General features: G+C 38.7%; 3 protein-coding genes across 10 annotated transcripts in view; 2 read left to right on the plus strand and 1 right to left on the minus strand.

Annotated features, from left to right (window-relative positions):
* The window catches only part of LOC112462419, a 43,095-nt gene extending 34,035 nt beyond the window's left edge, over positions 1-9,060 (plus strand). For 6 of the 8 annotated variants that reach the window (XM_025028164.1, XM_025028167.1, XM_025028165.1 and 3 more), the window contains 7 exons: positions 4,841-5,342; positions 5,452-5,930; positions 6,286-6,470; positions 6,555-6,892; positions 7,186-7,260; positions 7,337-7,557; positions 7,642-9,060. In XM_025028164.1, coding sequence (XP_024883932.1) covers positions 4,841-5,342; positions 5,452-5,930; positions 6,286-6,470; positions 6,555-6,892; positions 7,186-7,260; positions 7,337-7,557; positions 7,642-7,777 — 1,936 coding nt within the window. In that variant the 3' untranslated portion in view covers positions 7,778-9,060. The remainder of the gene's footprint in view (positions 1-4,840; positions 5,343-5,451; positions 5,931-6,285; positions 6,471-6,554; positions 6,893-7,185; positions 7,261-7,336; positions 7,558-7,641) is intronic. The other 2 variants (XM_025028168.1, XM_025028169.1) reach the window with 2 other exon arrangements.
* An 81-nt stretch (positions 9,061-9,141) lies between these two features.
* LOC112462421 (3-oxoacyl-[acyl-carrier-protein] synthase, mitochondrial) lies at positions 9,142-12,443 on the plus strand. Its single transcript, XM_025028174.1, has 3 exons — positions 9,142-10,366; positions 10,464-10,844; positions 11,158-12,443. Exons 1-3 carry the CDS (start codon positions 10,168-10,170, stop codon positions 11,901-11,903), a joined length of 1,326 nt encoding a protein of 441 aa, XP_024883942.1. The 5' UTR covers positions 9,142-10,167; the 3' UTR covers positions 11,904-12,443.
* Positions 12,444-12,686: 243 nt separating this feature from the next.
* Positions 12,687-16,306, minus strand: part of LOC112462420 (gametogenetin-binding protein 2-like) — a 5,636-nt gene continuing 2,016 nt past the window's right edge. The window contains exons 3-11 of the mRNA XM_025028173.1: positions 16,020-16,163; positions 15,730-15,942; positions 15,463-15,669; positions 15,177-15,345; positions 14,909-15,073; positions 14,687-14,767; positions 14,340-14,618; positions 13,881-14,249; positions 12,687-13,528 (exon numbers count right to left, since the gene is read on the minus strand). Of these exons, the coding sequence (XP_024883941.1) occupies positions 13,352-13,528; positions 13,881-14,249; positions 14,340-14,618; positions 14,687-14,767; positions 14,909-15,073; positions 15,177-15,345; positions 15,463-15,669; positions 15,730-15,942; positions 16,020-16,163 (1,804 nt within the window). The 3' untranslated portion in view covers positions 12,687-13,351. The remainder of the gene's footprint in view (positions 13,529-13,880; positions 14,250-14,339; positions 14,619-14,686; positions 14,768-14,908; positions 15,074-15,176; positions 15,346-15,462; positions 15,670-15,729; positions 15,943-16,019; positions 16,164-16,306) is intronic.

The following is a 16,306-nucleotide window of genomic DNA, read 5'->3' on the forward strand; positions in this document are numbered from 1 at the left end:
CCCTTCCCGCAGACTGTCATCATCCCATCCCTTCTCCCAATCTCCTTTTTTCTCACTGTCTCTCTCTACGGCTCGTATCAAGCGCGATCTGGTCTCTCGCGCGCGAGTTAAGGCCCATTTTTCGCGTGTCGCTCGTCGCTCACGTTAAAAATGTCGATATCGAGAAAAAACAATAAATTTAAATATATTCTTCAGTTTAGAAAGTATACTTATATCGAATAAATGTCTGATATATCGAACAAAATATTGTAATTAATATGTAATTTAATTTTATTATTGTGTAACTCTAATATAAAAGATTATAAAAAATCCTATTATTATAACAGTGATCCACATAAGACCCGCGTCTGTCAATACTGTAACAGAGAATGCTTTCTTATGGCAAGAACAAAAAATCACATATAAAATATGGCACATTGCAATGGAATAAATTATTAATTTTGGATTAATTATGTTCAGAAAACATAACAGTCATATATGTTATCTGAATTTGCCTACGTGTGATTGTTACTTCTAAATCTATCAAGGCACGTATTATGGGACTTTTCAGAATGGATTCCGATTGGAATTATTCCGTTTTCCCTAAAAAACACAATAGTAATCTAGAAAATAACTAAACAATTTTGATCCATTCCGAAAAGTTCCACAATACGTGTCCATAATATGTGTCAGATTTGGTTGTCACAATCTAATCGTTTTGAACGAAAATATTTTTTTAACACAACTAATAAAGTTTGTTGTTTTTTATAATTGATTTTTTGTACTTTTTATCTTTCCTCCTTTTCTCCACGATTATTCAATCATGTTTCTAGAAAATACATGACATAATGCAGCTGCAAATACAATAGACTTAATGCATCCGCGCATCTGCTTCCGGTGATAATTCTAATTAATGAATTATATCACAGATTAATACTTTTGTTTTAAAATATTCAATTCCTTTACAGTTTATTTATTAAAAAATGCTAATTTAGAAACATTATTGAATTGATTATCAATTTAATCACGTGTACTATTTTCAGCTTTGGTTTGAGACTGCGTTTCAACCGACATTTCTCGGTGCGCAGTTTGCTGAGCTGGAAAAAGATGTATGCGCAAAAATATTATTATATGCACATGTTAAAAGTGCATTTCTACTATTATTTGTGTTAAAATTAAATCAGTTTGCGAGTATAAGTTTAAAAATATTTTATTCGATATTCTATTTACTCGATTTTGTGTATTAAGTGTAACAATAAATATAGGATATTAATAACCTTTCTCTTTCTTAATTTATGTCGCGACTCATCTGTGACGTCGACGCGACGATGCGACGCGACGTGGCGAGTGCACCGCCATCGCGTCGACGTCGAGAGTATACTGCCGATAGCGTCAACGTTGCATGAGTCATCATGCTTAGTACTTAGCCGATGTGCACTAGGAATGTTAAATGCGTCCAATAATATGATATCAACACGACGATATCAGATAACTTATTGTTATTTTTTTTTTTTTTTTTTTTAATCTAAGAAGCGCTTTGGAGCCACGAAATTCTAACGCTTGTTTTACGCCGCGGAAGGCGAATCAACGACAATTCCCTCCCCGAGAAGAAGATTGATCGAAGGGAGGAAGAGAAACAAGAATATATCCTGTTTACACGCGTCTGCTCCGGTACAAACTGGTCTGTTAGGTGCTAACTTTGTGTGTTGTCAGATATTGCGGCATAGACATAGACAAGAACTCTAATAACTCATATAAACAATTAGGGGTGGGATTCATGATCAGATTTATAATATATTTAAAATCGTCTTGAGTACGATCTCTAGACATTTTACAATCATTTTACTGGATAGAATCTTAAGACGGCACTTAAAATGACTTTTAAAATGGTGCGCGAAAGATTAAGCTTGCAAATCAAGTATTGATTATTGAATAGCTTCAGAAAAGAAAAAAACGATCGCTCCCCGTTGTTTTACTGTTAAACGATGACATAATACGAGATGTATTAGTAAAAGTAGACCAAAAAATGAGAATTGAGAAGACTCTAAACCGGGTACGTATTATGGAGCTTTTTTGGAATAGATTCCGATCTCGGAATTGTTTGGTTATTTCCTAGATGTGTTCCTTCTATTGTGTTTTCTAGAGAAAACGGAATAATTCCGATCGGAATTCATTCCGAAAAGTTTCATAATACGTGCAGCCCTGATCTCTAGACACGGTTTTAATTAAAATTTATTTGTAATTAAAATTCGATCATATTGAAAGGATCATTAATGCAACAATAACATGTTATGCGACTTGCTATCCATAATATATTCTTTCTACTGAATCAGAATAACAGTACAAATGGATCATGGTCATATCTACTTTAAAGCACGATATAAACAATATCTACTTTAAAGCACGATATAAACAATATCACAAAAAATATTTGTTAAAAATATTTTGAAAGTGATTGCGTTAAGAGAAGCGGACTTTCCTCGCATTCGATCACAATACCATCAATCTTTTCAACAGCAGGAAAGAAAATATTTATTTTTTACTATCCGTTAATCGCTATCCAATATTTTGCACGTAACGCGTACGTATAATTAATGTAAAATTAAATCAAATTTTACTGTACAAATCAATTTTGTTTAATTTTATCAATAATTGGACAAATTAAGTTAAATGAGAGAATTTGATTAATTAATTATAACGTATATGAATGAAGACACTTTTTTATTCCTTTTTTCCATAGAATGCGCATCTGTCCGAAGGACACGGGGAATATCGCGATCTAGAGCATCGGCCTAAACGAGAGAGAAAGAGAGAAGATATTTTCAAGAATTTCCATAAATTGTAAACTGATTTTGAATAAGAAAGCGAGCATAATGCTACAGATTCACTTCCCGTTTGTTCGGTGCCCTTTCATCGCTGAACTTCCGTAAAATTGTTATATCGATTGCGCCAAGGTAAGGGGACCACCTCAGTTATTCTTTCCCTTTTCCTATACGCGAAACTCATATGCATATGAGGCGAAACTTGATGAAACTTTCGCGTTCCGCTTACGCGCATTAATTAACCGGGACGCTGACGGTGCGCCGATTAAGTCGCGCGGCGTCTAATTATAGTGGCTGGCTAATCAGGTCGTGATACGAAGATTTTATTTACGCCGCGATATATGTGGAAGACACGTATAAAAGCCGGTATATTGCGGGGAAACGGTAGCGGCGCGCCGCCGTGGTGTTTCACCACCACATCGCAGCGTCGTCCTTGAGGCCTCCGGCGAATGACTATTTTCTAGGCAAGGCCACCCTACACCAGCTGCGGTGTATGTTTATCGGTTTATCAATGACATCGTCTCGCGAACGGTTGTTTTGCAGAATCGGCCTTCTAGACTTAGGAGTGTGAAAAAGAGCGCTCATATAGTTGTGCGTTGTGCGCGATTTTCCTTGAATAAGATGCTATCTTATCGATATAGAAACTCTTAGTAAGACAATTCTTTAATCATGAGCCACCGCGTACCGAGAAAGAGAGAAAGGGGGGCAATTGGGATCTGGAAAATACGAATCATAGATTTGATCGAAAAATAATCACAGACGATTATTACTCAATGCACTCGGATTAATTGATAACCAAGGTAATGCACGGTGTATTCCACAATACTTGCTACCTACTGGTCTTGCACGATTAATCTGTTAACTGTCGTGATGATTGTCGCGGTGGTGGACGCCTGATTTTTTAGTGACTCTCCGGTGATCATTGATGATCGGCATTACCAAAATTTCTCAAAACATTTGTAAGATAAACGCCATCTAATATAACATTTTAAACCGAGATTAAAATTAATCTACATTGGTAGAAATGAACATTAGACTGTATTTTCAAGGATGTTATATCGAGGTGCGTTCAGGAATTACGTCTAGGCACACCTAGGTAACTCTAATGCTAGTGTACGTGACGTAAACTATAGCTTAGAGCTTAGAGTTACCCAAGTTGAATTTCTGAACGCAACCTTGAATAGCACTATCTACATTATATTATTCAATCATATACAATATTTTATCATTATATGCTTATGATCATGAAAATCCTATTACATCGTACACGATAAAACATATATAAGAATTCGTTGAGCGGACAAGATGTTATTATTGCAAGCAAAAGCGAAATATTTCATTATGTAAGAAAACCTAAAATATCGTTCGGCCCATCTTATTCTGCGTTCGTAGAATAACTATGAATATATTGCGCTCTCAAGAACTTTGTGTTAAGAAAGTCGGAGAAAACAACCTCTTAAGTGACTACATACATACTTCATAGTTAATCTTCCTGGCCAGAGACATTTTATAAAAGAAATCTCATGATGTTTCTAACATTATATATTATTTTTAGTCATAGTCTATTGCTATATTTATAATAAACTCTGTACGATCCAAGTTATTCTCTTGCCAGTGATAGTGACTCGACACAATCGATTTGATCCAAAGATCCTCTTTTTTACGTCCACTTGAACAATCCACGATGTGTGACAGAATACTATTTAAAATTTCATGTGCAATTGTAATACGAAGAGCATTTGAAGTACAAAACGCACGCATAAAGTACATATTGAGTCCAGTTTAGATGACGATCTACAGTTTGCTTTAGATTTTAGGATAAACGTCTATTCAAAATTTTGTATGTTTTATGTATGTGTTTTTTAATATATAGTTTACATTTGTTTGCGCATTTCAAATTTTGCGAATATTTTTCGTGTTATACGGTACACAAAATTATAAACGGAATTCTATCTTGCATTCCGATACGAATTATATATTTGAAGTGAGCTTAAATAAAGAATTCTGTTACTGATGAAAGCACCGTTGTGTGTTCGCAGCTTGAACAAGATGCACGCGATGGAGGGTGCAGCCGAGAGCAGGCGAAAGGTGGACACCGCGGAGGACGACAAGACATCGAGATCGTCGCCGTCGCCGAAAGTACCCCAGAGCCAGCAGAACGGCGCCGCCCTTCCGGAGGAAACCGCGGCGGCGCCGGCGGCGTCGGTGGGCCGCGGACGCCCTAAGAAGAAGGACGAGTCGCGCTGCGACACCGAGACACCGAACGACACGAAAGACAAGCAGTTGCTTGCGAGCACGTCGCGGCAGAGTACGACGACTCCGAGTGACATTGTGCAGCCGCGTCACGTTAAAGCGGCGTCCGAGCCCGTCGAGATCAGAAAACGAAAGTCCACTAACGGACAGCTGATCTCCCTCGGGAATCCCAGGAAGAAGTTTCGCGACAACTCCTCGCGAGAGGAGTACATTTCGAGGATCGTGGGCGACAGCGAAAGCATCGCTGACCTCGTGGCAAAGGCCGATCGACTGCGAGCCGATATTTTGGTGAGTGTTCGGCGCTGCGATCTCTCATTAAGAGTGAAATCACTTCTTTTTAAGCATATACATATATATGCTTAAAGCCTAAACAGTATATTTATATGTCTATCCACAGGCTCTTCAAAATTTAGCACATGACAAAGAAATGGAATGGAACGAGATCTTGCGGAAGAGGAAGCTCAAGGAGGAGGCATACATGAGGATCGAAAGGAAGATACAAACAACATTCTACATGGAAAACGATAGTCAATTGTCGGAGACTTTGCCGGCCACTAGGTCGTTTTTGGGCTCGGCCGAATGGGAGAACATCGCCAACACCACTTCGATATCGAAGGAGAGATCTTTCGGATGTAAGGAGGATCTAGGGGAGAGATCTTCAGACTCATCGGGCTCGAAGAAAGAGAAAACCAGGAGAGTTAGCTCGCAACAACGGGCGACTCCTCCGAAAACCAATGGCGAAAGCAATCGTAAACAGAATGACGCGTTGAGCCCGGAAAGTCGGCAGATCGGAGAAGGTCGTCAAGGTGCGATAGTGGATGTCAGATCTATTATCGCCGACCATAGACTCAAGCATCCGGAAACCGTACCAAGAAGGTAAATAATTACAAGTAAGAGAATGGAAAAAAGGCTTGAAAAAAGGGGATATTTCACAATCACTTTTTTAAACGGTCAAAATACATTTTTATAGCAAATATAATTTCAAATAAAGAGATAAGATTAAGTTGACAATTAAAGAAACAGACTTGTTTCTAAGTATACACAGATTTTGATTATACTACAACAGAGATCTCTTATTGTATACCATGAACACATATACAACACTAAGATCGGTATTTATATAGACGATCTTAAATATAAGATCCGACTATGAATACTGGGCTAAGAAAAATAAACTTTTATGAAAACAACTTCGTTTTTTTGGATTGTCAAGCATAATTTTCAATTGCAGAGGTCGAAGAATGAGGAATTCAAATGTGAATATCAACCTCGGTGCTGGCGGCGCCATGGTCGAAACTGGGCACAATGCCGATTCGAGACCGTCTAGCACAGAATCGTGCAAGAGCAATCCAAGCGCGAGCGATTCCATGAACTACAAAGACATGCTAGTGCAATTTGCTAAGATAAGTCAGCAAGGTAACATCAGTAACAGTTTTTTTTTAATTGATTGAATTTATATCGTGAACACCGAAGAAACAATTCGCAATTATTCGTGTTTAGGTGAATCGATCAAGGTCCCGCAGAATTATCCAGACGTGACGCTTCATCCTGTGACACCTTCGTCTGCCCAGAATACGTCTCAGCCGACCAGCTCATTGCTCCACGGAATTCTAACAAAAGCGCAAACACCGAGATCCACGACTTTTTCACCTACTTTAGCGAGATTACTCACCGCGCCTGAAAGAGAAAGGAGTTCTCCGGCAGCCGCAGCAGCGGCGGCAGCGGCGGCGGCGGCGTCAGCGTCTATGTCGCAGCAAAGCGCCTCGACCCAGCACCTTTTGCAGGCATACCAAGGCTCTAATCTGGTTTCTATAAATGATCTCCTATCTTCTTCCAAGGTTCTTTACTTTTTCATTTTTTGCAATTATTACTTTTTTTCGCAATTTACTTCAACATAGAACACCGCAGTTTCCTTTAAACAATGTGACTATTGCACCATTCGAATGTCAGCAGTGTAACTTGATCTTATATAATTTACATAAATAAATAGAAATAAGTATATAAATAATCTATAAATAAATAATACGAGTTTTTTCGGGAGATGCGAGTTTGAAAAATTTTAAGTTAAATCAGCAATTAGGCGAGAGATAGATTTATCTTTTTTTTTAGTAACTTAAGACTTTTTTTTCAGGCTCGCACAGAGATAACTATAACCCCTGTTGTTAACACTCCCGCGCAATCTCACTCCAACGATTTAATTCAAGTGGTAAATTTCTTTTTCAATTTGTTAATAACATGCTCTTGCGCGTGTTTGACTTCTGACCATTCTGTTAAATCCTTAGGAGGATGTAGAGGAAGAAACAACGGTAATTGATGATAGGAAAGGGAACTCGATGGTCGGAAGAGAAGGTAAACAAGTAGTAAAGGACAATCCACCTTCACCAAGCGCCCCGCCGAAATGTCAGGGATGCATAATTCGACCTGCACAATTCGTTTGCGCCGGATGCGGAAATCAGTGGTACTGTAGTCGTTCATGTCAGGTACATGTCATGTCAAGTGCACAGTTACGTATGATATACCATTCTCACATATCTACGATTTACATTAATGATCATTGATGATAATAAGATTGTATTAATATCGACAGCTTGCTGCGTGGACAACACACTCCGATCACTGTCCGCCGGAGCCCGAGAATAACAAAACCAAGACCAACGTTTAACGCCCGAGATCCCTGCACGCCCGGTGTGTACAATGGCATCAGGCGAGAGATATCAGCATAACTGAGTACGAATCTAGTCAAGGAAGGAGGTTCAAGGGTGTAATTCAGATGGAGCGACAAATGAGATGCGGAGAGAATCGAAGAGGGATTACCGCGCGCGCGCGTGTATGTGTGTGTGTGTGTGTGTGTCTGTGTCGTATTGATATAGTATCAGGAAGATTCTTGTCGAAGCAAATGGATGATATTGTCCTATTTATCACAAGCATTTACTGATCTCCCATCTCGAAGGAGATTCCACGCTACCACGTCCTGCTCTTTGCAGAACGAATTCGTGAAATTTCTTGCACTTTACTCGAGCTTTAGATGAAGAAAAATTGTCTTCTTTCGATGACGAAAATTAACAGGATATTCGATGCCATTGGGTTAATGAGCCTCGTGTGTTATGTATGTATAATTCTTTTTCTTTTAGACTTTACTACATACACTAGTCGAAAGTTTTCGAGTGCTCGAAAAACGAGCAGGAAAGGGAATAAGTAATTTCCAAGGCGCTTTTTGTGGAAGTGGAGCACAATACTAAGTAACGCGATGCTGTATATAATTTTATACAATTTAAGAGAGTTGGTCATACAGCGTCGGATTTTAGAACGTCGATTAATCGCGTGCCATGCGTAAGATCGGGGGTGGATTGAGACCATCAGTTTCGAAAGAGATATCGAAAGGTATTTACTTTTTTTACTTTTTATTAGAGAATATTTCAACGACAAATTGTAGATATTTTAAATTTAAGGAATTCGAGCGATGTAAAATTAAAATTTGTCATAGTAAATATAATAAATAAAGCAAATTTATTCTAAGATTTCTTTGTTATTAGAACAAATTTCATTAACATGGTGTGATTTGTTATAATGACAAGATTATTTTGTTACAATAACAAGATTACCTTGTTATTATAACAAAATCACTGTTGACAGTTCTCACATAAAATTGGTTTGTCATTTACTATGACAAGTTTTATATTACTGGACATTATTGTTTGCAAATGATTAATGTCCAATTATTTCAAGTTATGTATGCGTATCCATATAGATATTTTCCGCTTGCTCAATCCGCCCTCATATATAAGATTCGTTTTCCATAATTGACCTTAATGCTCAAGTTAGACAAATAACTTGAGTATCTTTTTTATATCCAATCACGGATTATTATTCTGGTTTCTTTTTCTTTCATTGTTTTTTACATTGTAAGTACAAGAAATCCCTGGACAGAGCATTTAACCAAGAAACAAAAAACAAATATTAAATTGGTACTCCTTGTTAAATATCCAATACATATATTTGCATATTACACAGTAACGTATAATATATCTTGTTTCAAATATATTTGTATATATATAAATCTTCAATTTTGTTATATTGTATACAGAGATAATATAAAAAGATATATTGCAATTAATTTAATTTTATTTGACAAATTGTGTATTATGATCAGAATGAAATATTTGACAGTCTCCTCTCATTTTCTCTCGTTCGTTCACTCGCTCGCTCTTTCTCCATGTAACTTCAGTTCCCTTAAAATCCATTTTCCCAAGAACTTCAAGCTCTGTCCAGTTATTTCCTTATCCTTCGTGATTTACATGAGTTCCGCGTTATAAGACGCAGATCACGTGAGCACGATTCAGGGCCTGTGTATATTGAGACGAATCTACCACAAATGCAACATTTTATATTTGTTACCAACCCGTATGTATAAATTTAACAAAAAAAATACCGTTAGTTTTAGCATTATAGCAGTAAGATGTTTTTTTTTTTATTCCATTGGTAACATATTCGCATGTTTTACATTTTTTTAAATTGATATGTTACCCCAGACGATGACTGTCCCTGACATAATCTGTAGCCCAAAGTTCCTACAGGTACATACAACATATATATATGTATAAATATATATATATATATATATATTTTTCCCAATTACAAAGCAAACCAAAATAAAGTTTTTAATCGTATTCTCTCGCCTATGTCATTTTATTGTACCGAGATTAAAATAGCTAAATAGTATGCAATTACGGAAAAAAGCGTCAGCAATGTTATAAATTAGTTGCATTTCCACTCGAAAAGGCTTTCAATTTCTTTTTTATCTCTTACAATTAATTATTCTAAATATAGACACTTTGCAAAATATTAAAATATATTGTTGGTAAAGTAGGGTGCCTGTAATTTTTCATTCATCATTCATCATTCATCTTCTCGCAGTTCTCGTTTCTCGTTTGAAGTACGCAGACACAACACTACACAGTGACATAACCTCAACCTCAACGTGATTGTTTTCACGGTGTGCCCAGTAAATGGTTTTTATATTTGGACGATCATGAGAAACGGATTATTATTAATGAAACATAGCTCTCGCGTTAATCATTGAAGAGCGGCTGCAGGATTTCTTTCACAAATCACGATGTCCATTCCACTTCTGCACGTTAGCCGGTCGTTGACGACCGCCGCGAGGTCCAAGCGGCGTGTCGTCGTGACCGGGATAGGGACCGTGTGCCCCTTGGGAGTCGGGACGCGAAACGCTTGGGAGGCTCTCGTCGGCTCCAAGTGCGGAATCACGCGACTCTCCGAGCCGGACTACGACAAGCTACCGTGTAAAGTAGGTGAGCAATTTCTGACATTCATCTAATATTACAATTGCTGTTGCCCAAAACTGTGTTGTGGTAAATAATTAAATAACAATTGATTTGTATTTAACAGCTGCACCGGTGCCGAAAGGAAACTCCTCTCACGAGCTCAACATTGACTCCCACTTTACGAAGAGCGAGCTACGCACAATGTGTTCCGCCACCGCATTTGCGCTGATAGCTTCGGAGGAGGCACTCGTGGACGCGAGATGGAAACCAACCGATGAAGCTGATAAGCGCGACACTGGGGTCTCGGTAGGGATCGGCATGATAGACCTGGTGGACGTGTGCATGACGTATGAAGCTCTGAAAAAGGGATACAGCAAAGTCAGTCCGTATTTTGTGCCAAGGATATTGCCGAATATGGCAGCTGGTCAGATCAGCATCAAGTATGGCTTCCGTGGACCTAATCGTTCGGTGTCAACTGCGTGTGCGACAGGCGCGGATGCTATTGGTAATTGATCAGCGAAAACAACGGACATTGAGTCTGTTTTTTATTGTTGAACTGGCTGCACTAGTTCAGAGTTTATCTTTAGACCTGTTCTTTTCAGCTGAACTTCTTGCACAGTTCTTTTCTCTTTTTCTCTCCATCGTGAAAAGAAAAAAAAAGGAAATTGAATCGTGCAAGAAGTTCAGCTAAAAAGAACAGGTCCCTTTTTCCTTCAATGTGGAGTAAAAAAACATAAACTCTGAACTAGTGTAGCCAGTTCGGCAATAGAAATCTGATAAACGCTTTTCTCATAACTGAGAGTAACAAATCGTTCCAGGCGATGCGTTCCGCTTTATTCGCGGTGGCGAGACAAGCGTGATGGTATGCGGCGGGGCGGAGGCGTGTATCAGTCCATTGGCCATCGCCGCGTTCTGCCGGTTACGTGCGCTGAGCACATCGAGAAACGATATGCCGCGAGAGGCGTCACGACCCTTCGACCGCGATCGCGATGGTTTCGTCATGGGCGAGGGCGCCGCTATATTGGTTCTGGAGGAGCTAAACCACGCGCTCGCCCGAGATGCAAACATCTACGCCGAGGTGTTGGGCTACGGTCTGTCTGGCGATGCATCGCACATAACGGCGCCCAGCGAGGACGGCACCGGTGCGCTATTGGCAATGGACCGGGCACTGAAGGACGCCGGTATCGAGACCTCGGAAGTGACGCATGTAAACGCACACGCAACGTCCACGCCGCTGGGCGATGCGATCGAGGTGAAGGCAATCGAATCGCTGATGGGCGAACACAGCAAAAATGTGACGGTAACGAGCACGAAGGGGGCGCACGGTCATCTCCTGGGTTCCGCCGGTAATCTGGAGGCTGTCTTCACGATCCTGGCAATCAAGGAGGGCGTCATACCGCCTACATTGAATCTGCACAACTTGGATATGGAGACGTGTTTGCGATTTGCGCCGCATACGAAAGTTAAGTGGAACGCGACGACGGCGCGTCGAACGGCCCTGAAAAACGCGTTCGGCTTCGGTGGAACGAACGCATGCTTGTGCTTCACGCAATACGTCAACTGAGTCCGAAAAGAACCTCTTAATGTGTATTCCTATCTCTTCGGTGAGAGAATATCGTACTCACTTTTTGAAATGCTTGTAAAAGGATTTCAAGAATGAACTTTGAAAGGTGGAGATCTACGAAATTGGTGGAGAACGAAAGTTATCATTTAAGCGGGCTATACATACAGAGATATGTATCAATAAATGATATCGTGATACCATCTATTGATACATATCTCTGTGTGTGTGTAGCCCGCTTTAAGAAGATGAAAGAGTGTTTTACAATATTTTATCACATCTCATGGTCTGGAAAAAATAAAGTGTGTGTCCCCCTAAAGATGTGAATGTCCAAGAGGAAAAAGAGAAAAGATGTCAATTAATCAGGTTTGGAATTTACGAAAAACATAACACTAATAGAATTAATTACTAGTCATTCCTTGAAACGCATTGACTGAAGTGAAGAAATATTCAAGGAGAAACACGTAGAATCCTAGGAAGCAGATGATCTATGGATCCTTTGATATTTCGGGTTTAATTAATAAAAATGGAAACGCTACTCCTGTATGTATGTACATATGTATAAAACCAACAAGGCCTAAGAGAAGAAATTCGGTGACGAATTGAATCATACATAACTGATCACCAGTGAATAGCGGCTTAAATATTTTTAATAACTTTTATGCAACATACAATATATATGTTATGAGATTTACGACAATTCTTCTCATAAAGTATTTTTACAGTGCGTGTAATGGAAGTTACACAAAGAGGATATACATCGGAATAATAAAATATATGTATATATATATTATAATGGAATGCAACATTGATTTTAATATTAAGATTCCGACAATATTACATCGCATCTCTGCTTATTACAACACATTGACACGAAATCCATCATGGTCATATCGCCGCAAACAATCTTGAAAATAAAAATTTTCAAGAAAATACAATACTTTTCAAATAATTGAAAAACTTGTCTTTAACAACTTGCATTTACTGCAAAATCGGATCTGCCATATTTTCACGGCCAAGGCATGTTCATTCAAGATACCTACGTTTCCTTAAATTGCAAAAATCTATACAATCAATTTCGAAATATACATCAATATTCAAGTTGCTCCGTATACTAGTTTCATAGTACCTTGATTTGCGTTGTGTTCTGCATTTTTCTCAAAGCCAACGTTATTGTTTAACTATCGAATATGAAACTATTTAATTCCTCGGTATTTTTTTATTAGATGCAATTTTTCTGCTCGTAAAGATAATAGATATTATTGTATAATATTTTTGGCTTTCTGGTATACACATATTCAGCATTTTATTCACATCAGAGGGTCGACTTCGAATGATAACAATTCCTTCAAAATACATCTATTATATTCGTGTCTCACTACTGACAGTAAATAAAAGTAAAAAAAAAGAGGGAAAAGACGGAGATATCATGTTGCCATAGCTAGGAATTCTTAATGAAGAATGCTAAGTGGTGTATGATGGCTGCACAACATGGCAAAACGTTCTCTAAGCATTTGTCGGAGTTTTAGCCGCTTCTCCGTGAGTTGACATACCCTCGATTTGAATTCTAATACTTCCTCCGCTGGAATATAACTCTCCTTCTCATCGTCGTCAGAAAAATAGGAATCCTGAGGACCAAACAGGATTGCCACATAAAATTTAAATTTCTTTACAGAGAAAACAAATTCTTAAATATTTAGAGTGCTTTCCAGCAATACACACAGGTGACTCTGTATAACATACTGTACAACCCAATGCTTTATAACTACGACAAGTAGACACAATCGTACACAGTTAAAATGCAGTTTTTGATCGTGTCGTTTTGTCTCTTCTTCTTGTGAAAAAGCTATGTAAATGACTGTTCTGCGCTTTAGTGTAATAAAAAAGTTAAGCAGCGATCCAGTTACTAGTCACTCAGCGTATGGCTGTGTTCTGTTTCTAGAAAGCACCCTATATATCTCTCTGTTATCTCAAATTCACCTTTAACATTTGCGTAAGTGTCGGACCTCCCTCTTGTAGTAAAGAGATGCTAGAACTGGAATGATTAAGTTTATCATGACAAGCCCCGTCACACCATTCATCGTTGCAAGCAACTTCGGAACCTTCTGGTGTGCTAGGAAGAGAAGAAGTGCTGATATTGTGCTCGGAAGAGTATCCGCAATCCTGAGACGATTGCTCGCTTAAGGAATGGTTTTTTCTCCCGGACATTTCGAAACGTTTCTTCATCTCTATCCACATGTATTTAGTTTCATTGGGTTCCGTTATCCAAGCATCTACCAGTTCATTAGTCACGGAATCTTTGCAGTTGTCAGCATAATGCCACTGATTCTCATCGACTTTCTCACCATCCTTAGAGAGAGGAAACAAATCGAAACGTTTTAGTTTAGAAAGCTCGACACACATCCACTATAGCTATACGAAATTGACAACTGTAGTTACCTTACACGACTCGCAAATATCGGATGAATCCTCCTGAGATAATTGTTTGCAAGGCGTACTATTCGGTTTCGATTGACTTGCATTAAGTTTTTTCTTTGTTTGGGAGGTTTTCGCTACAACTTCCTTTTTAATTATAACTTTCTGTGAACCTTTTTTCACAGGGAATGCTAATTCTGTCTTACTTCGTGACTGCGATATACTAGGCGTTTTCGACTTGTTTAAGCAATCCGGACATTTACACGTCGGCGGACCTTTGTTTTTTGGATCTAGGACCTGCAACTAAGATCAAAGAGAGGCGATAGTATACAGTATGCATACATATATGTATGTAAAATTAGGTCTCACACCTTATGTCGGTTGATATTCTGCGTCGTTGGCTTTGAGTCCGCACAAGTGCAAGGGGTTTCACTTTGCCTCTCATTTGAACACTATGGTAAAATATACAACTTAGTCATGCGTAGACACAAACACGTTAATTTTATTTACGTAAATTTACTTTATTTCCAGTAAAGAGAACTTAAAAATCAATAAATTTATGAAGAAACGTCTTGTATACAAGTACAACGTACATCACAGGAGTTTTCTTTCTCCTCTGTTTCGTTGCGACGTCCCTTCTTCTTCTTGCGTTTAAGGCGTAATTTTTCACGCTTGTTCTGTTTCGCTATTTCTTCCCTCGTGAGTTCCTCATACAATAATTCCAACTGAGAGATACCTTGTTTCTTTTCGACCGCCACCTAACCAAGACAAAATAGTAGCTTTATTGCAAAATGTTCCATTGCGTGAATGTAATTTTCTAATATTACTCAACAGAGCATATTATTGTACAAAATCTGTTACCCGGAAATTTCTAGACAACGCGTCCACCGCAACAGCGGCCAATACTTTGCACACAGTCTCCTCCTCTTTCATTCGTCGATGTATTCTGTGCAATCGTTCCGCGATACATATACCTAAGCACGTAAGTACTTCTTCTTGAGCAATTTCCAGCGTTTTCGCGTGGCGCTCCCTGAAATTCGGAAATATCTCTCATTATTTCTTCCAAGACACTACATTCCGGAGAATGTATTTCTATATATTCTTGAAATATATTCTATAATTTCTAAATAATCTTGAAAATCAGTACCTTCCTATAAGCGCCCACGGTTGCGCGCGACCAAGAAGAGTAGTCATGTATTCCGTGATGGGTGGCAGATGAACGTGATGATCGGCTATGCAACGCTTAATTCCAGAATATAAAATTGCTACGTAACCTTTTTCTTTCGTAGGTTCGGGTTCTCGTGTCAGAAGAGACGATGCCAATAATACCTTGTTACGGCATTCGGCGCAAAACCTGACAATCACAATCGCGTTATGGAAGAGTTACGGAATAAATGTACGTGAAGCTACATACCTATGTTTACGTAGATAAGTATCTAAAGCTTCATCAAGCGTATCCGTCTCTATTAAAGTCAATTCCTGCCGGCATGGTAGCTCCATGCAATCCCACACTTCCCTCCAAGAGTTCCATATCGGCGGCAACCGCTGGATCTCCAAGGTATGCAGTACGCATCGCTGAGATTTTCTATTTCTTTGTTGTTTTTTCATTAAATTATTTAACCTAGTGCTGTGGAGATGGAAATAATGATAATTCTTTTACACGCCTGTCTTAGGGTAACATTCTCGCGTCCTGTATATCTATACCTATGTCCGTGCAATAGTGTACAGAGCTGTTGAGGCGATTTCAAAACGTCATCTTTTATAGACAGCATACCATTGGACGTGATAACCAGTGGATCCAATGCAGGATGCCCCGACTTCATTAGATCATAGAACAATCTTTCGACACTGAACACAAAATATTTTACAATCACTTAATATTACTAATGATATATATTATTCTAATAAAAAATTATTTCTAATTGAATACAGTGCAATAAGGAACCAAGTGCCATTAGAAGCGTTTCTATTTTGTCCTAATACATTACGTG

This window comes from Temnothorax curvispinosus, unplaced genomic scaffold (assembly GCF_003070985.1).
Source record: "Temnothorax curvispinosus isolate PA1 unplaced genomic scaffold, ASM307098v1 QBEX01012413.1, whole genome shotgun sequence".
Taxonomy (NCBI): Eukaryota; Metazoa; Arthropoda; class Insecta; order Hymenoptera; family Formicidae; genus Temnothorax; species Temnothorax curvispinosus.

Bases quoted from the DNA above. Each gene is read 5' to 3' on its own strand.
- LOC112462421 (XM_025028174.1), top strand. From the start codon at position 10,168: ATGTCCATTCCACTTCTGCACGTTAGCCGGTCGTTGACGACCGCCGCG. The intron at 10,367-10,463 runs GTGAGCAATTTC...TGTATTTAACAG, and splicing joins CAAGCTACCGTGTAAAGTAG to CTGCACCGGTGCCGAAAGGA. The intron at 10,845-11,157 runs GTAATTGATCAG...AAATCGTTCCAG, and splicing joins GACAGGCGCGGATGCTATTG to GCGATGCGTTCCGCTTTATT.